The sequence below is a fragment of the Chelonoidis abingdonii genome, chromosome 2 (assembly GCF_003597395.2).
Source record: "Chelonoidis abingdonii isolate Lonesome George chromosome 2, CheloAbing_2.0, whole genome shotgun sequence".
Lineage (NCBI taxonomy): Eukaryota > Metazoa > Chordata > Testudines > Testudinidae > Chelonoidis > Chelonoidis abingdonii.
In genome coordinates, this window is record NC_133770.1 from 239,060,608 (window position 1) to 239,087,358 (window position 26,751).

Here is a 26,751-nt window from a genome sequence, read left to right on the forward strand (position 1 = left end):
ATTATTTTCCCTTTTAACAGGGAGTAGCTTGAGGAACTGTGTGTCCAAGACCAATAATGAGACTGCCATAAACTGAAATCTCAGACACTTGCATGAGAAGATCCAATAAGCAAAGATTACAGTACCCACAGAGACCTCACACCGGTTCCAACTGGTAAAAGTTGCAAGCATCATGCACTGCAATTTAAAAAAAACAAAACAAAAAACAAACAAAAAAAAACAACAGAGGTTGCATCAGTGAAGCTTTTATTCTTTAAGAGTCCTAAACTAGATAGTTCTCTTACAGATTTTCCAATCTGCCAGTGAAGTTTGTCAGTTTCATTAACTCTTATTTGTTCCACAAATTTTATTCAGTAAATCACCCTTCATGTTAATTTAAAAAACCCTGCCGCACGCAGCCTCCCTCTCAGAAATTAATCGCTCATGTAACTAAAAAAATAGTAGGGAATGCCATACTAAAATGAGTTTTCTTCTGCATATTAAGAGAGAAGCTAAAAATCAAGGTAATGGAAGCCACACTGCAACCTCTACTTGACAGTCACTATCACAAATCTATACCAAAAAGATGATCCCCACAGACATGTTTTCCCTTCTCCATACTGATAGCTGTGGAATTATTGCAGCATTTTACTCATTTGGATGCATACCTAAATATTATTAGACTCTCACATAATGTGTAACTAGAACATTTACAATAAATAAACCACACAGACTAGTCTTATTTCTCATAAGAAACAAGAAGCTTTTCCAGTAACCTTGTACATAGATGCTTTATTTCTGCTGTTAATATGGGTCTGCATTATATGCAAGATTCTCTTACATGAAACAAAGTTTGTAGTACAACAAAAAAAACCTAAACTTAATCAAGGCATTTGTTGTATATTATACTAAAACCTTAAAACAAAATGAATTATATATGTAGTCAGTTTTGTATGTATGTTTGGCTGCTACATGTATAGTCTACTTATAAACTGAAAGAAATGCAAATGCACACAACATTCAAAAGGTGATAAAAAGATGCCTGACGTCAAAGATTAAAACCTTTTCACTAATGCAGAAAAGCAGCAGTTAACTAGATGATTCAACCAATACCAACTCAAATAAACACTACTTACCATAACTATGTCTAACCTTGGTTCTGGTGTCTTTGGTGCAACCATTTCTAAGACATTGTCCAGGGGACAATAAATCCAGTTCCTGGCACGAAAGGCTTACAAGAATCTTTCTACATGTTATGCAACTTAATCACCTTCATTAATTCATTTTGTGCCACAGATTGGATTCTCCTTGTGAAATCTGCTGCTAGCAATGAACACACCAAAACCACCACTGCCAAGGGGTTCTAACTGACTCCTCCCATTTGACATGAATGAGGAATAATCCTGGCACACCTGCGATTTTCAGATCTCTTTTCTAAAAGAATTTGTATTCCTTTTAATCTGATTGCTGAAACTTTTTAAGCCTACTACAGAATCTAGGCATTCAAATATTCAATATTTAAATGTTCCTTTAAAAATATTGGAATCCATGAGCTGTTTTTAAAAGTATTTTAATAACCACACAGATTGCTTTTCACATACCACATACCAAGTGTTAAAATTAAGTAACAAAAAACATCTTCTAAAAGTCTTAGTATTATATGGTATAAATTCTGTGGTATGAATTTTGCTACATCCTGCATAGTAATGGTTGATCTCATTAAGATAACTGGAGAACCTGCCATCATTTTTTTTTGGAAATTTTACATACAGTGCATATGATGCGCGCTCTTTCCATCTCTCATAGCAGCAAGCCGATTCTGCTATTATCTATAGCAGCACACCCAGGAGTGGAGAGGAAGAGTGTCTGAATTATAAATAGCTAAAGCTACAGTGTACAATTCTATTTACTTGTCAGTATTGTTGATAGCACACAATTATAATCTGCAAGAAATTAACTAGATAAAATCTCTACAACAAAAGCAAACCAAAACATTCCTTCAAAAAAGACAAAATAAGTGCAAATACCTAAAATAGGCAACCGAAGCAACTGTTGTAACCTGTAGAGGTTTAAATAAGGACAAAGATTTTCATAAATAAAAACATTCTCTTCACTCTTCAAATATTTAGTATAGTAAATATACAATGGTCAAACTTCTAAGTGCAGATAAGACTGTTTTAAAAACCAAGGTGCCATGTAATAAAATGCATTAATTTTTAATTCATTAACAGGACTCAATAATAGGGTCACATAAAGGACCTCAGGCTTGCTCTTATTTATATAATAATTAATTAAAAACAAGTTATTGGAATACTTGTATTATAATAATAAAGGGATAGTTTATAACTACTTTGCCGACCAACATGATTTAAAGGGTATATAGTGCAATCCTTAGGTAGATGTAACATACAGTATAGATTTATATGCTTCACAGCCTGTAATGATGCAGCTATTCCATACTTCAAGGTTAAAATCTGTCCTTTACCACTTTAGCTGTTATAACAGGAAACAACATTGGCTTCTAGACAACCTACATACACATAAATATCTACATTTAAGCTTTAAAATGAAAATAAATTATAAAAACAGACTCCTTTCCAATTTACAAAAGTTTCCTTGCTCCTACATACTGTACAATACATTCAACAATGGTCTCAGTTTCTGAGATTTTGAAGAAAATACTGATGTTTTACACTAATGAAAAACTTAATTCATCCCATTTTCCTACTCTCTTATTTCTAGTACCATTCTCAAATAAATATATTTAACACTGTAGTTAATTTTATTGTTTTTGCAGCATACCAAAAACTAGTAGTGCAACTTTCTATCCTTCCTTTAGACTCCTTTCCATTGTGTTTCTTTATATGGTAGAAAAAAATTGCTACATAAGCAACTGAGCACTTAAGCAAAATAATTTTCATATAGCTACATATGTTGCTTATTCAGAAATCAGAAGTACCTGTAAACCTATCCTACATTCAAAATGCATTAACTGGAGAGTAGCAATGTATGTTGTGAAGAATAAATGTGAAAAACCGGGCTTAAAAAAAAAAGTGTATGTCAACATTTACTCCAATATTTTGGACTATTATTCTTTACACCCCACTTTAGATTTTTTTAAAAAATATATGGAAAAAGTTAATTGCAGGATTCTTTGTGCTATCCTTACTTGAAAAGGCAAAGCTTCATCTGTCTGTTTTGTCAATTAAAAAGAGAAGTTTTCCTTTACAAGGTTGTCTCAAAAAAACCCAAAGACGTCATTCACATATATTTAACTGGAATCTCTTTCAGTGTAGTGTTAATTGTAAGGGGAAGGGATGGTTTCGTCAGTTGCAGTGATCCTCACAGAATTAGAGCTCTTGAAGTGCTGCCGGAAGCTGTATATGTGCTCAGATATCGTCTTGCTTGTTCTGTCATGATAAGCTGATCTTCTGTTTTTCCATAAACAACTGCTTCCCACTCACAATTTGACTATATATAAAAAAAAAAAACAGTTACAAGGAAATTTTATTTTTTAAACAGCTGTATTTGAATACTTCAGCATTTAAATACAAATCTTAATTCAGATATTCTTTTAAAAGCTATTTTCACACTAAATTTCACAAGTTTATGTAATCAAAATTCAAGTAATATCACATTTTATTGTCAGGACCCATGTATTTTGCAATACTTGGTGCATAAATTCTGTGACAAAGCTTACTGCTTTTCAGCACACCAGCAGTGCCTGTGCGCCAGGTTGAAAGTTCTAAGGTAACATAAGTAGCGAGAGAGGAGCTTTCTTTAACTGAAATATTCATTGTAATAATTGATGCTGTAATAGCTAATTCAATAACACCCCTCCTTTTAGAATGTTTTCCCATTTATTTTACTTTGAAGTTTCAAAAGACAGCAGAATGCAATATTGACAATGCAAAGTAATTGCTGTTCAGAGGAAATGCAGAAAGTAGCTTGGCAGCTGGGAAGGGTGCGGTGGCTGGAAAGGATGTAAGGTACTTTGTTTTATAAACACAGAAAGGAGGGTTTGGCAGCTGTGAAATGGCGGGGGGGAATCAGACATATTGAGATGAATGAGATATGGTGGAGGACATTGGGGCTATCAATATGGGGGGGGGGCGGAGGGGGAATCACTGATCCACTAGCCCACCCCCCACAAAACCTGAGCACTGAAATTCAAGCATGGGTAGCAAATCTGTAGAATGTCTCTCAATCAGGCCTGACTTGTGGTGGACCATTACAGAGCTTGCATAAGTAGTAGTGAGCAATTTACATGTCCTTTACTGCCATGTAACCACAAACTAGAATCTGGCCCAAAGGAAATGTGACTGCACAGAAACACTTTTCAGAGAAATCTTAGCCACATAACATTACCAAGTGTTTCAATCCTAAAACAGACTGATAAGTTACATTTCAGAATTTAAGTAATTTGAATAAAAAAAAGAGTTTATTTAAAAATTGCCCAGAGTTCAGACATGGAGTAAGTTTTCATCACCAAATTACTAGCTTGAAAAACAGGAATCACAGAAACTGACCCAAACTAAATAATGGTGGCAAAAATATTGGCCAAGATTCCTATCAGTTATCAAAAAACTGAGGTACAAACTAAAAAATTATTAGAGACCATTTAACAGTTAAAATTGGTAATGAAAATTAATAAAGTATCTTGAATCCAGACCTGAAGAGACTTTTCCATTTTGACATTTTTTGAAGTGCAAGAATTCAGTTTCTTTTTAATTACTGTATTTGTTTTGTTTGTTGAAGTTGTAGCCTGTTTCTCCAATGTCAGATTACATCTGCTGTCATGTATTTCCAGCAACGGTATCATTAGTAAAGATGTAGTATAGATATTTTCTGACTAATGGCAAAAAAACAAGAATGGGGAGGAGGAATAAAAGTTAGTATTTAGTAAAACAACCTTTAACTGTTAATTCAAAAAAACCAAAATAGGAAAATAAAGCAACTATGTAGCAGGTAGAATCAATGAGTAAACATTTCTGAGAAAACTAGTGTCAAATCAGTATAAAGTACTAGAGCAGAGGTCATCAACCTTTTTCTTTATGAGGCCCCCAATATGCTATAAAAACTCCACAGCACAGCTGTGCCACATGTGTTTTTCTGCATATAAAAGCCAGAGCCAATATTAGAGGATAGCAGGGAGGGCAATAGCCCAGGGCCCCATGAAACTAAGTTGCTCAGGCTCTGGCTTCAGCCCTGGGTGTTGGGACTCAGGGATCCAGGCTGCAGTCCTGCATGGCAGAATTTTGGCTTTGTGCCCTGGGCTCTAGCGAGTCTAATACCAGCCATGCTTGGTGGACCCCTGAAACCTGCTCCTGGCCCCCAGAGAGCCCTGAACCCCTGGTTGAGAACCACTGTACTAGACTATACTGGGATCCAAAATGTATTGGTAACAACTGAATTTAAACACAGTTGCTGCTGGCATGGCTCTGATGCTAATTCCTTGACCAGGGTGGACCAGTTTTTCTTCTCCCTTATGTTACACATTCATACTAAAGTTTCAATTATATTTTCTTAAAAATAAGTTATATAAAACTTGATAACTTGGCATGGTTTTAGAAACAGTTATAAAATATAAATCTCTGTCCACACTAAGACAGAAAGTTGTACTAGAAGCCTGCTACTAAAACACATGTTTAATACTCAAGTATCAGAGGGGTAGCCATGTTAGTCTGGATCTGTAAAAGCAGCAAAGAATCCTGTGGCACCTTATAGACTAACAGATGTTTTGGAGCATGAGCTTTCATGGGTGAATACCCACTTTGTCGGATGCATGTAGTGGAAATTTCCAGGGGCAGGTATTTGCTGCTTTTATGTTTAATACTGATCACCAGTTCTTTCCGTGTTTTTTGTTTACAGATACTGAGGGAGACACTGGACTGATTGTTTCAAAAATTGGTTTAATATATTCTCCCAAATTATATTCAAAAGCAATACATTCACAAGCCAGTTTCATCACTGCCATGCACCACTAGCCACAATTTTGGTATGCAAACTTTTACAGTACCATCAAACAGAAATAAAAAAACCACTGTGTAGGAAATTCCCTTGATTGCTTACCAAAAAAACAAAAAAAAATTTTTTTTTTTAAACGCTGTGTTGGATTGCCAGCCATCTTTGCATCTTTCCTCCATGGCGGATCCTCCACGTACTTACTAAGATATTGAAATTCCTCATTTTTCCCCTTCATTTCAACGGTTGACCATCCTACAATGACTGTACTACAGCCAACAGCCTTCTTCCTAAGGATGAACTGGGCTGCTCATCACCATCCTTCCTTAAAACTGACTAAAAAGGCAAAAACTTCCCCTGTCCCACTGCCATTAATGTCATCCAAGAATCCAGTGATCCAACAAGCAAAAGATTAACATTTGCAATACAATCCATACATTCCCAAAACCCATAATCCCACACACCATAGCATGGAGGCCAAGCAGGTACTGGAGACAACTACTTTTTAAATTGCTACAGGTTTACTGTTACTTGTCAATAGTTAGACCCCAAGGTGACTATTTACTAGCACTGCTTAAAAAAACAAAACAAAACAAAAAAAGAAATATTTGTTCCATTTTTCATCAAAATTTCTACCAGTTCTACTATTTATTAGTATACCAACCTGTACATCCAAAACATTCTCTTCTGTGAAGAGTTGGGCACCAAGTTCTTCTTTTTCCCAAGAATCCAAGACCAATGATTTTCTGACTTTCTTGGCAGAAGTGTGCTGTGATCAACATTTTATAAAGAAAAAATTGAAGATTACAGTTTAAGAGTTGCCATTTTTTGCTACCACTATTATAATAAAGTAACATACTGCACCATCACCTCTTGCTTGCAGCTTTTATAGACAGAGTCATCTTCCTCCTTAAGGAATATGTCTGTTCCAGTTTCCTCTTTTAAAACCTCTCGAATATCTTCTTCCAAGAAGGCAAGTGGTTGTGACTAATTTAAATGGGGGGAGGGGGAAGCCACAGAAAATTTATCAGTTGCTGGTTTTCACCACATTTTACCTTCATTTTGGTTATTATAATAAGGAGGTATCATCTGCTCCATGGGAGGTAGAAAGCCTCAGTAAAATCCACCAAGATATTAAGGAATAAAAATTACTGCATTTGATAACTCCAGTTCAGCATTTCAAGACTGAACAGATTTTAACAATGCTGTATTATTCCAAGTTATTTTTAGCCAGCTTGTTTTCTCAGTAGGTCTATAAACATATTTTAACCCTAAAGAGGGAAAGTTTACTTAAACACAAACTGTTTATGTAGTTTATTAGCCAACGGAACTATGAATGATAACTTTATCCAATAAGAATCACATTGTTTGGAAGCACAAACCATTGTGCTACTTTTTGTAGGAGACATTTCAAACTGAACATGTACATTATTGAATTAAAGCGTTCAGCTTTATTTTACACTTCCAAATTCAAACCCAACACACACACAGGTGATGAAGCATCCCCTACAAATAGCATTAGGGTATATGCACTACAAAAATGTGATCCTTGTTGGGGAGAAATTTGTATTTACACCAATAATATATCTTTGCATAAGGCACTAAACTATAAAATACAGTGTATAATTTCACATACAGATGGTCCCTTTATGTACCAGCAGGGGGAGAGGATTCTACTAAGCCCAAAACTTTGGCTTTAAAAGCCAACATAGTAGTGGATAAAAGCAGGAGGGCCGAGCTACTATTTGCATTGTGAGGAGCAGAGGTTAGAATCTAGAGTGAGGGTAGAAAGAGTGGTGCCAATCCCAATGGCTGAATCTGAGCAGCCTTTAGTATTATAGTATGGGAACAAAGGAGCAGCCAAAATATAATGGATTGGAAAGGAAAGGGGTCAGATTTCACAAAAGGTAAATCAACTAGGGCTGCTAAGCAATTAAAAAAAATTGTGATAGTGTGATTAAAAAATTAATCATGATTAATCATGCTGTTAAACAATAGAATACTATTTATATAAATATTTTGGATGTTTTCCATGTTTTCAAATATATTGATTTCAGTTTCCACACAGAATATGAAGTGTGCAGTGCTCACTTTATATTTATTTTTATTATATTTGCACTGTAAAAATAAAAGTATTTTTCAATTAACCTAATACAAGTACTGTAGTGCAATCTCTTTATTATGAAAGCTGAACTTCCAAATGTAGAGTTATGTACCAAAAAACTGCATTCAAAAATAAAAAATTAAAATATTAGAGGCTGTAAGTCCACTCAATCCTACTTCTCGTTCAGCCAATCGCTCAGACAAACAAGTTTGTCTGCATTTGCAGGAGATAATGGCTCCCCACTTGTTTACAAATGTCACTTGAAAGTAAGAACAGGCATTCGCATAGCACTGCTGTAGCTGGCATATCAAGATATTTACGTCAGATATGCTAAACATTCGTAAGTCCCTTCATGCTTCAACCACCATTGCAGAGGACATGTCCATGCTGATGATGGGTCGATAACAATCCAAAGCAGTGTGGACAGACGCATGTTCATTTTTATCATCTGAGTCAGATGCCACCAGCAGGTCGATTTTCTTTTTTGGTGGTTTGGGTTCTGTGGTTTCCACATCAGAGTGCTGCTCTTTTAAGACTTTTGGAAGCAAGCTCCACACTTCATCTCTCTCAGATTTTGGAAGGCACTTCAGATTCTTAAACCTTGGGTCGAGTGCAGTAGCTATCTTTTGACAACTCCCTGGTGCCTTCTGTGCGTTGTGTGAAATCTGCAGCAAGTTTTCTTAAAATGAACAATGTGCTGAGACATCATCAGAGATTACTATAACATGAAATATAATGGCAGAATGCAAGTAAAATAGAGCCAAAGACACACAATTCTTCCCCAAGGAGTTCAGTCACAAATTTAATTAATGCATTTTTTTAAACGTGTGTCATCCTCATGGAAGCATGTACTCTGGAATGGTGGCCAAAGCATGAAGGAGCATATGAATGCTTAGCATATCTGGCACATAAATACCTTGTAATGCTGGATAGAAAAGTGCCATGTGAACTTCTTTTCTTACTTTCAGGTGACACTGTAAATAAGAAATGGGCAGTAAATGTAAACAAACTTGTTCCTCTTAGCGATTGGCTAAACAAGAAGTAGAACTGAGTGGACTTGTAGGCTCAAAAGTTTAATTGTTTTGTTTTTGAGTGCAGTTATGTAACAAAAAAAATCTACATTTGTAATTTGTGCTTTCAGGATAAAGGGACTGCACTATGGTATTTGTATTAGGTGAATTGAAAAATATTTCGTTTATCATTTTTACAGTGCAAATATTTGTAATAAAAATATAAAGTGTGCACTGTACACTTTGTATTGTGTTGTAATTGAAATCAATATATTTGAAAATGTAGACAAACATCCAAAACATTTACTACATTTCAATTGGTATTCTATTGTGTAACAGTATGATTAAAACTGATTTTTGAGTTAATTATGTGAGTTAACTGCAATTAATTGACAGCCCTAAAATCAACTAAATTCAGAAGATTCCTGTACACCAGCAAGCAATTCAACAGGAAGAGGCAAAGCTAAAATGAGCAGACTTAGTTTGAGCATAGGTGTAAAGCTATAATATGGTCACAATGGCAAAGAAGTTACCCACAAAGCCAGAAGAATCAAAGCAAACACATTGATGTTTTATATAAAGATATGTGACTCAGTTGTACATTTCATGAAAGCTCCCTTTTCCCAGAATACTCCAGATTTTATTTTACAAACTTACAACTAAGGATGAAAGACACTCCACTTCTAAATATTAATCACCACCAAAAAATATTTATTGAGAGCACTATAGTCCAGTGATAGACTATGCTGGGTCAGAGAGCAGAACCTTAAGGACAAATTCAGTCTCAATGTGAAGGGCCTGAATTACCACTGACTAGAAATTGCACCAGTTTAGCCAGGACTAACTTGGTTTTTAAGTGTCAAAAAGTGACAGTCACCCATACTTTCATCTGCACCAGCTCAGAAAGTCTCCATTGTCTTACCCTTTGGCCCAGAAAACATGGTTTGATTCAAAAATAAAGACAGCAAACAAAATATTTTTAGATCATGGCATTACCACATGCGTAATTTCAAGCTATATGCATGAGAATTGATTAATGTATAGTGATTCAAGAAAACAAAAAAAATGCTTAAGTCTACCCTTGTTGGTATTCTTAGGACTTGTCTTCACTACCACACTGTAGCAGCTCTGACGTAGTGCAGCTTATGAAGATGCTCTACATCAACAGGAAAGCACACTCCCGTCAACATAATTACTACATCTCAACGGCAGGCAGAAGCTATGTCAATGGGAGAGCGTCTCCCAGTGACATAGTATAGCGTAGACTCTGCTTTAAGTCAAAGTAACTTACATCACTCAGGGGGGTGGTTTTTTCACATCCCTGAGTGACGTAAGATGTCTACACTACCGCTTAAGGTCAATATAAGCCCTTAGAGGATATAAATTGAATGAGCGTGGGATCTGAATCTTTTACTCTCTGGAAATGGTCCCTTCAAAAAATGATTGGAGCATACTGGTGGGGCAGAAAGGGGAAGCCTGCATTGTTGCTGCCCCATGCTGTAACTGTCCTGTGGATAAACAGAAGACTATCTTCCAGCATTGGGAAGTGCTACACCTTTCAACGACACTAATAATTTTACTAACTTTTTTTAAATGTTCACATTAAGGCTCACTTTGTAAGTCAGTATTTTGTACAGTGAGGGCATTCAGACTCACTTAAGAGAAACATTAACGAACAGGCAAAGAGATCACATACCACAATTTTGAGAGGGCCATATTTTTTCTCCTGAGCAGCTAGAGCATTCTTAAAAGGAGTTGGAGTCCTTGGTGTGGTACCCAGTAAAGATCTTCTAATTGTTGGTGTTCTAAAACTATCCAAGCAGAGAAAAATGTTCACATGTATTTTAACATTTCATGATTCCTGATAGAGTTAAGCATATATGACAAATTCATCAAAATTAGCTATTCTGTTTACTTCTTTATACAATGGAATACATAGGCACACAAAAATCAAGAAACACATCACTGTGTATTTGCCCCAAGTACATCTAAACTTTCATTTAGTACAATATTAAAAAGATTAAGGGAAAATTAAAATTAAAGTCACTTCTTGGGAAATCAGAGAAAAACAAGGCCGATTTACTTTTGCATGCAAATATTTAAACTTCCTTTTAAAAATATTAATAGCTGCATATACAGCTAAATTGGCTACACATAATCTCAGAATCTTGCTTTTATTTTAATATCTGATCTTTAGTGTCATCCTACCCTGCATTTTCCTTTTGGTCTTTTGGTGTCATTTCCTTGTGGAGAGGAGTTGTAATAAGGACTTTCTGCCCACAGATCGGAGTAGATGTAAATGCAGGATTTTCAAGGTTAAATTGTTCATTTCCAGAGCACGTGTTGAAAAACTAGAAGAAAAACTAAGCCAACTTACAAAACATGAACTCTTACATTATGCTGAGCAATAAAAAAACAATTTCCCACATGATTTCAATTGAAAATCTCTAACAACTTGTTTAAAAAGTTATATGCCTCTATCCCCACAATATGAGCTGAATTTACTAGTGAAACCTTAATCTGAATTTTCTTTAAAAAAAAAAAAATTCACAGAATGTGGCAAGGCCCTGTAGCTACACAATCAAATCTGAACAACCTCCAGTATGTGCAGGAAGAAAACTGAAGCCCAGTTCTCAAGCTGTAGTAGAGATCAGTCCCAGAAAGGAAATCAGGTAACCAATTTCACCATTTTTAAAAGAACCCATTTCTTCCATATTAAAGCTCTCCCTTAAATTTGGCCAATCCTTTAACACATTCTAAGCTGTTTCCTAATACATTCAATTAAGGTACAAGGTACTATTCAAAAAATCCCGTAATTTGTGTCAGTTCATTGCAATCCTAGCTTTCTGGCTGTATTAAAAAATTCATACCTGCGATGGGGAAAAGGGTAGTGTTTTTACAGGTGTTTGTTTTAGTGCAACATTGACAGCATCATTATATGACCCATCATTCAGCTCACTGACTGGTGACTGTCCAACTCGCAATCTTTTTTTCTTCCTTAGGATAGCTGGTGGAGTGCTGAACTTGGCTATGGAAGGAGATGTTGAAAGAATCTCTTCTCCTTCTCCACTGCTACAACTATTTTTTTTGCCATCAAGAACAACACTGACATTAAACTGGCACTCCATAGCCCCTTCATTGTGTTGAATCCTCAATGTTACTGGAGCAGGTTTGACAGGGGAATTAGCAGCCTCAGAAAGGTCAAAGCTGGTGACATCGCTCCATGCTACTGGATCCTACAATGTAAGGATACAAGACACTCAGGCTTGGACATGCTAACATTTTAGCTAAATTTTTGCTTATCTAAAATGTTCCAAGTGGAAGTTGTAGATCGCAAAGTTCCTGTCTGGAATATTTCAAGTGAGCAACAGTTTCTCTCATTATATTGCATTTTATATATGAGCTTTCAAAACCAGTTATAACTCACTGCAAGCATTCAGAGAAGTTATATATTGAGTATTAATTCTCACATTTTAAAAGCTACAAAAATATATTCATTACTCACCCTAATCATATACAATCTAATTTAGGCATACATTTACAGTCCAGACAGAAGTTGCTTGATACAATTAAGATTGGTTGGTTGGTTATAACAACCAGCTACCCCAGCTTCTGGCATTCCATTAAAAAATGTCAATTTAACTCAGTTATATCAAGCTTTTAATTAAGGCATTACACTCTGGATTAAATATTTCCCCTACCTCTCTTACACAACCAGATAATTTTATATAGTTTGTTTTCAGTACAATTCACTCATGACTTTCAGTAAAGCAAGCAATCAACAGTAGCGAAACTATACCTATCAGTACTATATGAAGTAATTTCAAACATTTTACATATGTACTATGAAAATATGAACATACCCAAATATAAACGGATTGCATCCTTACTGAAAACTAGAGAATCACACATCCCAACTTACAGATTCAATAAGCTCTAGTGTCTCTGCAAATTCTGGAATGGTCTGTAGAGATGACAACACTGCATTCGCCTCCACAGCTAGGTACTTGGTGGGTGAATTCTGCTGCGCAGATGTGCCCTGGGCCTCATCCATACTGTAAAACTCACTTGTTTGTTCCTCAAGGCTATTTAGAGTATTAGACATACTATCTTCCATGATGAAGCTTCCAGACCAGCTAGAGAAACTTCCAGTTTGCTAGTAGTACAACAGAAATGCGTTGTTTTATTCAAATTCGAAATTGAAAATAAATTAGAAACATGATTTTGGGGCAAGTTTCATAAATATACTGTTTAGACACATTGTATAGTAATACTTTTACCATTCTCCAGTGGATGTATTCTACAACAATCTTATTCAGCTCAATGATCTCCCTACCTTTCCCCAGCCAACTTACTTTTTGAAGTAATGCAATTACATTCTCATTTCCCGTAAATTTACAGGACACATTCAACATTCCCCTTCTCTTACATTTATTCCTTTGTCCTCTACTCATTACTATGATTGAAATTCTATTTCATATATATTTATATACGGTTCCCTATTGCTCATGTTGTAAGTCACTGGTGATATAAGCTTCCTCACTCTCCTGAACATTAAGACATTAATTAATGGCATCTGCATAATAGTTCAAAGGCACATTTTCAGGTTAAAATATTTCATTCTTAAAAATTTTCTATTTTAAAGTTGACTTTACTCTTTACTGATTATGCTATTTTGTTTCATCACTGACTAATAAAGCGACGTTATTTGGTTTATAGACCACCTCATTTCCAGCTTCTCATGCACCATTATAACATAATGAGTATGAAGAGATATTGGAATTATCCTACTGGATTGGACCAGAGTCCATCTAGTCCAGTATCCTATCTCTGACAGTGGCCAGTACCACATGTTTGAGGAGGAAAGAGGAAGAATCCCACAGTAGGCAGATGTGGGACAGTCTGCTGTTACCCCTTGGACCTCAAAGATAGCTATCATCAGGGTCTCCATTAGAGGTTTCATATTCCTTCCAAAATTCATCATTAAATGACAACTCTGGATATTTTTGATATCCACATTAGCGTCCATTCCCTTTTTCCAAACTTGCTAATTTCTTGGCGTCAACATTATCCTGTGGCAACAAGCTCTATAGTCAAAATAAGTGTTGTGTGAAAAAAGTATTTTCTTAAGAGTTTTGAATTTACCACCTTTAAATTTCATATAATGTCCCCTTGTTCTTGTGTTGAGAGATGGAGAACAGAAGTTCCTGATCTATCTTTATATATGCCATTCATTATTTTGCATACTTGCATCATGTCCCCTCCCTCTTATTTGTCTCCTTTCTAAGGTAAACAATCCCCAACTTTTAAATCTCTTTTCACGATAGCGTTTCCAGGCCCTGGATCATTCTCGTTACTCTTCTCTTTTCACCTCCAATGTGCATTACTATGCATTTATTGACTCTGAATTTCATATGTAATTGTGTTGCCACTCACCTAGATTGTTTCAGTCTTTCCTGGAGTTCCTCACAGTCCTTGCTGGTCCTGACTAACTTAAATAACTTTGTCTCCTGCAGATTTTGTTGCTTCAGTACTCACTTCGCCTTTATAGATCATTGAAGTTTGCATGGCAGGTGAAAGTATTTTTTTTAAAATAAATATCCCTTTATGAACCCTGTGGGGTTCTGGATTGTAAATACATGTAGGAACTGCAGAGGACACTAATGTTCTACTGAACCACAGGTAGAGCCCCACCAAATTCACAGCTATGAAAAACTTGCCATGGACTGTGAAAACCAGCCTCACCTGTGAAATCTAGTCTTTTGTGTACTTTTACCCTACAACAGGGGTCTCAAAGTCCTGGCCCACGGGCCATCTGCAGCCTGAGAACCGCCGCAATGTGGACCGCGGGGCTCCAACAATTTTGGGGACGGGTCTCTCCCTTGTCCCCACCTGCCAACCCCGGGCACTCTTCTCTCCCCCCCCTCCACGCGCATCCTCCAGGTGATTTAAAATGTCCCGGGGCCCCACCCACCACTGGCAGCACAGCAGAGCTGAGCAGCTTCCTGCGCACTCACTCCATGTGGCTGCTGGCCCCTTCCTGTGGCCCCAGGGCGGGCAGGACTGTGCCTCTGTGCCCTGCCCCCACCCTGAGCACTCCTGTGGCCAATGGGAAGCTGTGGAGGCAGTGCCTGGGGGCAGCAGTGTGTGGAGGCCCCCCCACCCCACCCCAGAGCCCTAGGTAAGCGCCGCATCCCATGACCCCCTCCCAGAGTCTGCACCCCCACCCCCTCCCCACATACTCCATCCCACCACCAAACTCCCTCCCAGAGCCTGCACCGTGCATCCCAATCCCCTACCCCAAACCTCCTCCCCCACCCAAACTCCCTCCCAGAACCATAGGCAGGTGGGGAGTGGAGTTTGGAGGGGGAGCGGGCTCTGGGCGGCATGAGTGACATTATTGGCCTATTGGAAGGATTTGAGGACTGGCACTAGTCCTAAGATAAATTGAGTTTGAGACCCCTGATCTATATTATAGAGATTTCATGTGGGAGACCAGCGTTTCTCAAACTAGGGGTCCTAACCCAAAAAGGGGTTGCGTGGGGGAGAGCACAGTATTGCCACCCTTACATCTGCACTGCCTTCAGTACTGGGTGGCCAGAGACCAGCAGCAGCACAGATTTAAGGGTGACAATACTTCTGTGTTGCTGCCGTCAGAGCTGGACGGCTAGAAAGTGGCAACTGCTGGCTGAGGGCCCAGCTCTGAAGGCAGCAGTTCAGAAGTAAGGGTGACAGTATCATACCATGCTATCCTTACTTCTGCAGTGTGCTGCATTCAGAGCTGGGCTTCTTGCCAGAAGTCACTGCTCTCCAGCCGTCCAGCGCTGCATTCAGAGCTGCCACTAGCAGCAGCACAGAAGTAAGGGTGGTAATACCGCAAACCCACTCCCCTACAATAACCTGGTGATCGCCCCCCTAAAATCCTCTTTTGTGTCAGGACCGCTAGTTACAAACAGCATGAAATTTCAGATTTAAATATCTGAAATCATGAAATTTACAATTTTAAAAATCCTATGACCATGAAATTAACCAAAACGGACCATGAATCTGGTAGTGCTCTAACCATAGGTCTCCTTTGCTATCTTTTCTGAGAGTCAAGGGTAGAAAATCAGATATAGCAAAATATTGAAAAACATTTTTCTTTATCTATGTTGATCAACTAAATGGTTTATCTATGGAAATAAGTACTTTCAATTCCAGGCTGTTCTTATACCAACAAAATTTTGCAGCCCTTATTCACATGGTTATCCCTTCAAAAGTAACACAATTACTCAGTACATGAAGTGTTGCTGGAGTGGATCTCAAATAAGGGCTGAGTGAAACCAGTAGCAGGTGAAATTACCATTCTAAAAGTCATCTCTTTCTTTAGGATTACAAAAAAAAAAAAGCACTTGACTATACTACAGTATTTACCTCAAGTTAAACACCATGTTTAAAAGAAAAATAATGTACATTCCCCAAATTGAAGTCCTACACGTACACCAAGTTTGATCAGTTTTGGAAGAGCATATTAAAGCTATTATAGAATTACTAGCATCCATTAATGAACTGCTGATCAATCTTGGTGTAAAGCCAATGCAGGTATTTATACAAATACACAGTCCTTACAGATGATACTCGCTTTCTTCTGATTTCATTCTCAGCTGACATAAGCAGCAACTCAAGTTCCTTTATTTTCTTTTCTTTATCAGGATCGTCATCAATAAATGGATGCTGAAAGGGGTATTAGAAAACAGAATAGAAGCTGTTAATATAATATAATAAATGTAAGGCTTCCCTTTGCTAGCTAGACTTCTACTTTCTTACATCCTGCACATGCTGGGAGCAGAACTGTGTAAGCTATAAAGCCATGCTTGACAACCATTTTAGAATAAGGTTGTCAATTGCATGGTTTTGGCACGATTTCAGTGCCCAGCACAGACAGATGTGTCCGATTTTCAACCTATGCATGCAGAAATCATGCTAGTTCTAATTAGTTTTAGTACTGTTTGTGAACATTCAGCATGCTATACTAGGCTTCTATGACAAATTCCCCAGCTCTAGCGGAAGTACCCAGGGAAACAGAAGCATAGAGCATGCTCCAGATGACCACCTGCATTTTAAGCACCTGTGTGGCTAACCCTACTCAAAATAGATCTGCATGACATGGGTTTCAAACACTGACAGTTGCTGGTCTTGTCTACACTAGTGCTCCCACCAGTGGAAGTGGACTGATTGTAACAAAAATAGGGAAGTTTTTTGAGAAATAAGTATAGCTTAGACAAGTTTTTAAAATCATGGTCAATATGGTTCTGCAGGAATTAAATTGTAAATGATAAGTTTCAAATATAGTTACTAAGTCAGAGTTTAAGAAGTGTCTTAAAAGGCGGCAGCATTTTTAATCTCTCTCATAGAGAGAGAGAGTGTGTGTGTGTAATATCGTGAGTTGGTTAACAGTGTGGCCTGCTTCTTTCAAGGCTATCCTAGGCCATTCAATCATGATTTGCATCCACACCAAGGGTGGCAGGAAGGAGGAATGGACAATTTTATTTAAAGATGAACGACAGCAAAAATCACAGTTAAGTTAAAGGCATTCTTCACAGAAATCCATGCTTATCTAACTGTGAGAGGAGCGTGCCGTACAAAAAAGTTAGTTTATTTAGCTTAGTTTTTCCAAATGTATGCATTAACAATATCCCAGAATACCATCTCACAAACAGAAGGCTCCTTACAGCGCACAATATTTATGATGGTACCCATGTATCATGAGCATTTCACAAAGGAAGTTTTTCTTCTAACAAGTTAATTCAAACATATTTCTGCTCTGAATACATCCAACATACAACCTTTGGTTTTGCTATGCAGTTCATCTCAATGCTTCAATATTTGTGAAGACTGACAAAGATTTGGATTACCCAGAAGAGGTGAGAAAAATTATGTGAATAAAATAAGATGACTGATTTATTTACTACATGGGCTTAATACATTTTAGATGAATCTTTCAATTGCTTAGGTCTACAGTAATACATGTGCTGCACACATAAAAAGCAAAACACAGCCTTTGGCTAAATTTAATGGGAGCTATGCACATAGTCAGGGACAGAAATTAGACCAAAGGATTTAATTAGTAGCAGATCTGAATTAGTTGATCATATTTTCATATATCAGAAATAAACACAGGCATCCTCTGATGAATATAGCTGCAGCCTGCACTTGAAGGGGATGGGGACTCCTTTCATTTCACAGTACAGTACTATGATCCTGTAAAGTTGCAACAGCTTTTTCAAGAAAAAGGGCACAAATACAATCTTAGGTGCCAATCCTGCAACTGGAGCTATGCAGGAAGACCCCTGCTCCTGTACAGCGCCCCCTTAAGTCAATAGGGTTCTGCATGGCGACAGATTTAGCTGAATGGTCAAGGCCTTCAATTAAAAAAGATGCGATGATTTCCAACTTTAAAAATAAACAGAATCCTTGTGTTATCAGGCTAAGAAATGAGACAGAATAAGTCAAACTCTGACCTCATTTCATTTACAATAGCCAATGAAAATTACCTGAATAAAGTTTGAAGAAGTTGAAACATGTTCTATACAGCTGCCTTCTGATGACACATACTGGTAACCTGGAATCTAAAAGAATTCAAAAAATTATCTTTGCACATTATTAAAAAAACAAAAACAAAAACACAACAACTTTAGAGACATTCAAATTTAATTAAAACTATACTTTTTTTTTTTTAAGAGTTTAGAAAACTTAAATTATTAAACAGCTGAAAACTGACTTCAATTAAATGATCTTTTATTTTACAGATTATTTATCAAGTTTGAAAATAGACAATTTTGAAACTGGAAAAAATTGCTCAACTACGTAGCCTGATTTTAGCTTGAGCAGAAGACTAAAATGTGACTGCAGTGCAAATTTCAAAGCGACATTGAGTTTAAAAAAAAATGTTTTAAACATCTTACTAATACTTGCTACAATTTAAAATCCAGTCTGTGTTTCTACTCTGAAGTACTTTTTCAGCGTGAAAACAAAAATGAAGGAAGACATTTGCACTTTCAAGCTTTTAGAATTGCAGGGTTTGACTGGGGAACACTGCTAGGAAATTTTAGTTAGAAAACTACCCCACTGAATTTAAAACATATCATGGAAACAGTTCTAACAGTACTAGGATTTTATGTTTCCTTTTACAAAACATAATTTAAGTTAAAATTAAGTCGACAGGTGGCCTCTTCAGAGAGGAACTTATATTTTATAATATGCCAACAGTATAGAAGAAATATACAGTGCAATGAATGAATTTTTGTATGTACATTTAAAACTTACTTGTGCCTGAACAGGTATGTAAAACTGATTCTGGATTTGTAAGTGTTCTACAGTGGCACAAGGTTTGTGTTGAAGTTTTGATGAACTAGGCTGCTCAGTCTTGATTCCATCTTGTAAGTATCCTTCCTGTTCCACTTTTCTTCGCATAGTGGAATTCCAATGATTTTTTATTGAATTGTCTGTCCTAAAATAAAGTTAGATAGTAGGAAGATATGGAAACCAAATTATTTCAGGAACAAATTTTTAATTAAGTAAATTACACAATGTACCACATTGCAAACTTCATAAAATTACACCGATTTTTTTTTTTTAAACTTATCACATACATTTCACCACTTTCCTAACTGGTAAGGAACATCTTTCTTGACTGGATACCTCAACAGCTGGATATGCTATATGACCATACTGTTTTCACCTCTAGCTTTATCAAATATAAAGTTGTTAAAAAAAACAAACAAACAAACCACAATTTAATTCCTGCAGAAATTTGGACAATTACTTTTGGATCTAGAATTTCCTTAAAAATAAATTAGAATCACCCACAAATTCATTAAATACCTTCTCAACTAACTACCACATACGGAGGCCAAATTCTTGCACCACTACTCAAGACGAATACCCTGCTCTTCAGTCCTACTGAAGTTCATTAGACTACTTGCAGAGTAAGAGTAAGAATTAAAATTTAAAAAAGGAAGGTATCTACAGATTTTTGGAGAATTCATTTAAAAAATTGTAACAAATTGACAGTTAGCAAGCTCTTTACTCACACTGTTGAGGAGTTACATAAGAAGTCCCACTGACTTCAACTGAGCTACTCATACAATTTAGCAGTCTGAGTAAGGGGCTCACAATCTGACTCTGAATTTGTCACAAGTTAGCTAGTGGATAAAAGTAAATAAAAAAAACTAGAAAGATTAGAAATTGCACTTCAATGTTTAAAACACTAATTATAGTACGCTTGCCCAAGATCTTTTTCAAAGTTTGTTTAGGATTGGGTGTTTTGGGGGCATGTGTCTTCAGTGAAGAACCAAAATGTACCCCCATCACATTTAACCACCTTTTTGGATATCAGAATACGCACATATTCTAGTAACATTTTGCCCTGCCATGTCCTTAAAAACAGATGGAAAATCAGGATGTGATGGGTATTATATTTATTAGTATAACAGTTAACAGTGTTGGCATTTGAACAATATAAATGGAGGAAGTTCACATTACTCCAGATGTTAATGTTTTTGTGGGTCTGGCAACAAACAAGAAAACATTGCTTAATCACGGGTGTCATCTTTAACTAGAAGACATAAGCTTTGGGGGTTTTTTAAGCAGAACTTAAATTTTGGCAACCACCACAAAAGTCCATAGGAAGACAATTAGGTTTCCGTGGATTTTTTTTTAAATTTGTTTACATTTAGATTACCATTACAATAGTTACATGAATTTTGGAAAGACCTTGTAAGACTGGCTTTCATACTCTTACATTTAATACAAAAATGTTGAAAAGCACCTTCCAGGAAGAAGTTTTGCAATTTCAGCCCATCTGTTTCCCAAACGCTTGTGAGCTTCATAGATTATTCTGTCCTCTTCTTCTGTCCATGAAGATTTTTTTACCTCAGGATTGAGGTGGTTATGCCATCTCTCTCTGCACTGCTTGCCTATTCTCCCTTTTAAGTGTTTTGCAATTAAAGACCAGCGTTTTGGACCATACTTCTGAACTAATTCAATAACCTTGAACACAAATCAAACAGTAGCAATGACAGACAATTTAGTATGTTTGAAAAATTAGATTTGAAATTCTATTAAAGAGCATTTGTGAAATTAACATCTCAAAAGATGAATAATAAAACTGATTTCTCAAAAAATTAAGTTAAGGATTAGAGAAGGCCTATAGAGACAAACAGTCATGGTGCTTTCAAAAGTCATTGGCAGGAATCCTGGTTTCAGAATTATCTATAAACTCCTGCTTCTAAAGTTAAAGGAGACTATGTTGGGAAGGTAATATTAGCTGTAGAAAAATATATGCTGACCAAGTTAGATTTCTGCCAACTGATGCACTGGTGCTGGGAAATACTTAAATTATTTGATTGAATGATTGAAGGCCTAGAAAACAGGACCTTCATGGAAAATTGAAAAAAATTGGTTTGTTTAATCTGGAGAAGAAAAGACTGAGTCATAACAGTTTTCAAGTATATAAATGGTTGTTCCATGGAGGAGGGAAGTCAATTGTTCTCATTAACATACGAGGACAGGACGAGAAGCAATCAGCTTAAATTGCACCAAGGACGGTTTAGGTTAGACTTAAGGAAAAACTTAATTTCAGGGTAGTTAAGCACTGGAATAAACTGCCTAGAGAGGTTGTGGAATCTCCATCATTGGAGGGAGGGAGAGGGGACCACCACCAGCTTCAGCCCCATGTGCCACTTCCGGTTTGCAGGGGGACACTACCACCAGCTTCAGCCCGCACCCCGCTTCTGGCTTTTGAGGGTGGGGGAGAAAGAGGACACTGCCACCAGCTTCAGCCATGCATGCCATTCCTGGCTTCAGCACTGGGGCTTGGGGCACCAGGTTTCAGCTGTGGGGCTCTGCGGCCCCCCTGAAAGGACTCGCAGACCTACAGGGCGCTGCAGCCCCCTGGTTGAGAACCACTGGTCTACATAATACTTCTAGAGGTCCCTTCCAGTCCTACAATTCTAAAATTCTATACTTCTTGTAAAGAAGTGTGTGTGCACGCTGCTTGTTTTACATATTACTAATGAAAGGTCTTGTCTGTTTTTCCTGGAAGCCTATATGTAACTGAAGAACTGAGATCATCACCAAATGAGATATTATGTAAAGCCCTATGAGGAGGGGATGATTTTTTATTCCAACTGTTTAAAAATGGTATTTTTTTCTTTTTGGACTTTTAAAAAAGTTGGAGTAAAAACTGTTTCCACTCTCACTCAAGTTTCACTTGTTTGGCATCTGTTATGTCAGTCCTCTTAGTTTTCCAGTGGTTCTGTTTTCACAGAAAACAGACAAGATGTGAATTAATACTATATTAATAGTATATGTAACAGGCAGAAACAGGGAAGGGTTTTGTTTTCATTATTTTTTTAAGGTCTTATAAATGTCTTTCACAAGAGCATACAAATCCATTCTCCCCCCGCCATCAGGGCAGGTCACCTGTTAAGTCTGGTGGTCTTGGGGACCACAACGTGTAAGACAGGCTAGGTTATGGCCTATGAATGTCAGTTCCAAACACAGAGGGCTCTTCTACTCAATGAGTTAGAGAAGCTGTTCAACTAGCATGGGGAAATGATAAACACCTGAGCAGGCCTCACATTTTATGTCATCCAGGGCAGTGGCATATACCCAGCATAACAAAGTGAACTAGCTAGTATGCACAAAAACAATAAGGAGTCCTTGTAGCACCTTAGACACTAACAAATGTATTTGGGCATAAGCTTTCGTGGGCTACAACCCACTTCATCAGATGCATGGAGTGAAAAATACAGCAGGTAGGTATATATATTACAGCACATGAAGAGATGGGAGCTGCCTTACCAAGTGCGAGGATAGTGTTAACGGGGCCAATTCAATCAAGGTGGAAGTTTCCTATTCCCAACAGTTGACAAGAAGGGGTGAATATCAACAGAGGGAAAGTTACTTTTTGTAGTGCTAACGAGGTCAATTCAATCTAGTACGTGTCATCTGGGATCTGAGAATCCAACAAAACCATAGTAACTGGAGTAGGGAGGAGACACAGAAAGAGGTCTTGATATGCTTTTGCTACAGTCAAAAAATAACCAAGCACAATGTGAAATAGGTTCCATTACCCTCTGATCCTCTTCTTTAGTCCAGGGACCTTTAATCAATTCTGGGTTTAGAACCTTCTGCCAGCGATGCTGACACTGAAAATCCGAACGATTCTGAAACAGTTTTAAAAAACAACTTTGCTAAAGATTACGTTTATAGACAGTTTTCCAGACTATTTTCGTAGCAAACAGCAATAGTTTTGACTAACGCCCAATGTAAAACTAAATAATGAACTATAGATGATTAGCATTACACAGGTTATTCCAAAGTGGAAAAGATTCAGTCACTGAGCTTCCTAGCCACTATTACAGTTGAGCTCTTTTCATTATGGAAAAGTTACTTACTCATTCTATACTTGTCCTTTAAGATGTGGATGCAGATATGTATTATACTCAATATGTTGCTGCCTTGTGCACAAAAAGCCAGAGACTTTTTTTTATTACAACAGTAAACCATTAGGGCACTGCACGTGCGCTTTATGTCCTCATGGCCCCTCCCAAGGCCACAAAGACAGTACCCAAATGCTTTGTCTTGACCAAAAAATGAGCTGCATTCTGGTCAGGCTTACCTAGCACATGGTAGCTACACTCTGCCACTTTTTTGGTCAAGGCAAAGCTAAAGAGTTTAACAGACTGACTACAAAATCCTTTCAAATTCAGTGCCAATAACCTGTCACAGAAGGGCAGATTTCTGTAGAGGTCTTATCCACAGAACACCCTTGCCTGCCCACCTTTAAAAAAAAAAAAAAAAAGAATCAGCAACAGAACAGTACAGTTCTTTCCCACAATTACTATTTGACTTTGGGAATGGATGCTTGATCCTTCCCTATATTTTTCCCAGGCTGGTTGGCGGGGGGGGGGGTCCCCTTAACTGATCCCCCACTGCCACATAGCAGCTTAAATAACTTTTCTTTTCAGCAGTTAGGCTAACTTCCTTTGATGCTACCAAAAGGGAGTCTTCGGGGGCACCTACCCAGCTACTGAGGTGAGATTAGTCCTCAAACCAGGCACATCCCGATAAAGACTTAAACACAAATAACTCCAAGTTTTTAAGAGTTAGAAACACATTGGTCTACAATTGATCCTGTCCTTGCCTTTAAAAAACAAAAAAAAAGTTGCCACCACACCTTTATCGATCTCATCAGCTTTGGCTCATTTTCTTCTTCCCACAAGTAGGTTTTTGGAACCTCTTAGGTTGGGTTAAGTTACTGTATTTCCTCCCTTTCCCTCTAAGGTCCTAAAGTCATTTTGTATGTTGAAAACAATTTACAAGCATTAACTAATTAGACTTCTGCAATGCAACTGCACACCATTAAGTGTAGTGATACTGTAACCTATTTGTATTTTTTAATCAAGCATCTTTGAGAAAATACAAGAAACACCCCTATTTGCACTCACACACACAATCTCCACCAAAAAAGGTTAGTCTCTGATAGAGGAGGAGGAGGAAGAAGGAAGAGAAAAGCCAAAAGTTTTTAGACCTGCATGCCTAAGGGTAGTCCCCTAACATCCATAATTAGTCACCTGTATATAAGGAGCCTTAGATTCAGAAGCATTAAGGTTTCATAAACGTTATTGAAGCCAGCATGAGCTGCAGGTGTTCAGCAGCTTTGAAAACTTCTGTCCACTGTCATTTAGGAGATGAATTTTAGGCACCCAATTTTAATTTTAGCCAGTACTTACAAAAATTTCTTGACCGTTATTTTAGTAAATTGTCACATTTCTATCATGTGAACTTCCTAAAATGTTTTTGAAGTTAACACCTCATTCAGTTTATAACTAGAACCCTATGTGAATCACAATTTAAAAAAAAAATTCACAACAGCCTAAATGGCAAAGTATTGAATTTCATGTAGGTTGCATGGAATGAATTTTGTAACTAAATTTAATCCCTGAAATTGACTAATATTACTTGTAAAATTTATTCTGTGCTTGAAATTGACTAGTGAAGGCAGTTGTTTCTGTTAAAAACTGTTGTAGACATTTATCTTTTAAAAGAATTTTTAAAAGATCATGGTTTGAGGCATTTCCATGATTTCCATGCCTTCTGAAGTTGAGATTTACCTGGGCCCTTATTATGTCAGCTGCTGTAAACACGTTTAAAAAACATATTACCTTGTATCTAGTCATTATCTAAGTTAAAGACCTAAGATGAAATTCATCACCAAGACAGCAGTACTGAAAGCAATGACTGACTATATCACCACCTGTTAAGGTGACTTTAATGATTGCTGTAGGCTACCAAAGGGCACCTGACATCCCTCTCTGCCCTCTCTCCAACCCCAAGATAAGAACACAAAACATATGAATGGCTACACTGGGACAAACCAATGGTCCATCTAGCCCAGTATCCTGTCTTCTGACAGCAACCAATGCCGGTGCTTCAGATGGAATGAACAGAACAGGAAATCATCAAGTGATCCACCCCCTCGCCCATTCCCAGCTTCTGGCAAACAGAGGCTGGGACACTTCAGAGCATGGTTTTGCATCCCTGCCCATCCTGGTTAATAGCAATTGATGTACCTATCCTCCATGAATTTATCTAGTTCTTTTTTGAACCCTGCTATAGTCTTGGTCTTCGTAACATCCTCTGGCAAAGAATTCCACAGGTTGACTCTGACTTGTGAAGAAATACTTCCTTTTGTTTGCTTTAAACCTGCTGCCTATTAATTTAATTTGGTGACCCCTAGTTCTTGTGTTATGAGTAAATAACACTTCCTTATTTACTTTCTCCACACTAGTTATGATTTTTTTAGACCTCTATTATTTTCTTTTCCAAGATGAAAAGTCCAAGTCTTATTAATCTCTCGTGATACAAAAGCTGTTCCATATTCCTAATCATTTTTGTTGCCATGTTCTGTACCTTTTCCAATTCCAATATATCTTTTTTCATATGGGCTGACCAGATTTGCATGCAGTATTCAAGATGTGGGCATACCATGGATTTTTAGAGAGAGAGTATGATATTTTGTGTCTTATTATTTATCCCAGGGGTGGGCAAACTACAATCCGTGGGCCGCATCCAGCCCGCCAGCCATTTTAATCCGGCCCTCAAGCTCCCACTGGGGAGCGGAGTCTGGGGCTTGCCCCACTCTGGTGCTCCAGCTGGGGAACAGGGTCAGAGATCACTCCGAGTGGCTCCAGGAAGCAGCAGCAGCAAATCCCCCCTCCAGCTCCCATGCATAGGTGCAGCCAGGGGACTCTACTCTGCATGCTGCTCCTACACCAAGCACCGCTCACACAGCTCCCATTGGCCAGGAACAGCAGCCAATGGGAACTGCAGGGACGGTGCCTGCAGATGATGCAGCATGCAGCAGACCCGCCTGGTCGCACCTTTGCATAGGAGCCAGAGGGGTGAGGGGACATGCCGCTGCTTCTGGGAGCTGCTTGAGGTAAGCACTGTCCAGAGCCTGCACCCATGAGCCTCCCCCAACACCCCAACCCTGATCGGCCCTCCAAACCCCTCAGTCCCAGCCTGGAGCACCCTCTTGCACCCCAAACCCCTCATCCTCAGCCCTACCCCAGAGCCTGCACCCCCAGCCCCCAACCTCTGTGCCCCAATCCCCCTCCCACCCTCCAAAGCCCTCAGTCCCAGCTT

The 26,751-nt window shown here is 37.9% G+C and overlaps 1 protein-coding gene across 1 annotated transcript in view; it reads right to left on the reverse strand.

Moving 5' to 3' along the window:
- Nucleotides 1-751: 751 nt before the first annotated feature.
- The window catches only part of MYBL1 (MYB proto-oncogene like 1), a 36,161-nt gene continuing 10,161 nt past the window's right edge, over nt 752-26,751 (reverse strand). The window contains exons 4-16 of the mRNA XM_032777034.2: nt 23,175-23,267; nt 20,867-21,087; nt 19,363-19,546; nt 18,591-18,665; nt 16,666-16,770; nt 12,980-13,213; nt 11,928-12,293; nt 11,266-11,408; nt 10,754-10,868; nt 6,814-6,930; nt 6,608-6,712; nt 4,652-4,831; nt 752-3,450 (exon numbers count right to left, since the gene is read on the reverse strand). Of these exons, the coding sequence (XP_032632925.1) occupies nt 3,322-3,450; nt 4,652-4,831; nt 6,608-6,712; nt 6,814-6,930; nt 10,754-10,868; nt 11,266-11,408; nt 11,928-12,293; nt 12,980-13,213; nt 16,666-16,770; nt 18,591-18,665; nt 19,363-19,546; nt 20,867-21,087; nt 23,175-23,267 (2,067 nt within the window). The 3' untranslated portion in view covers nt 752-3,321. The remainder of the gene's footprint in view (nt 3,451-4,651; nt 4,832-6,607; nt 6,713-6,813; nt 6,931-10,753; nt 10,869-11,265; nt 11,409-11,927; nt 12,294-12,979; nt 13,214-16,665; nt 16,771-18,590; nt 18,666-19,362; nt 19,547-20,866; nt 21,088-23,174; nt 23,268-26,751) is intronic.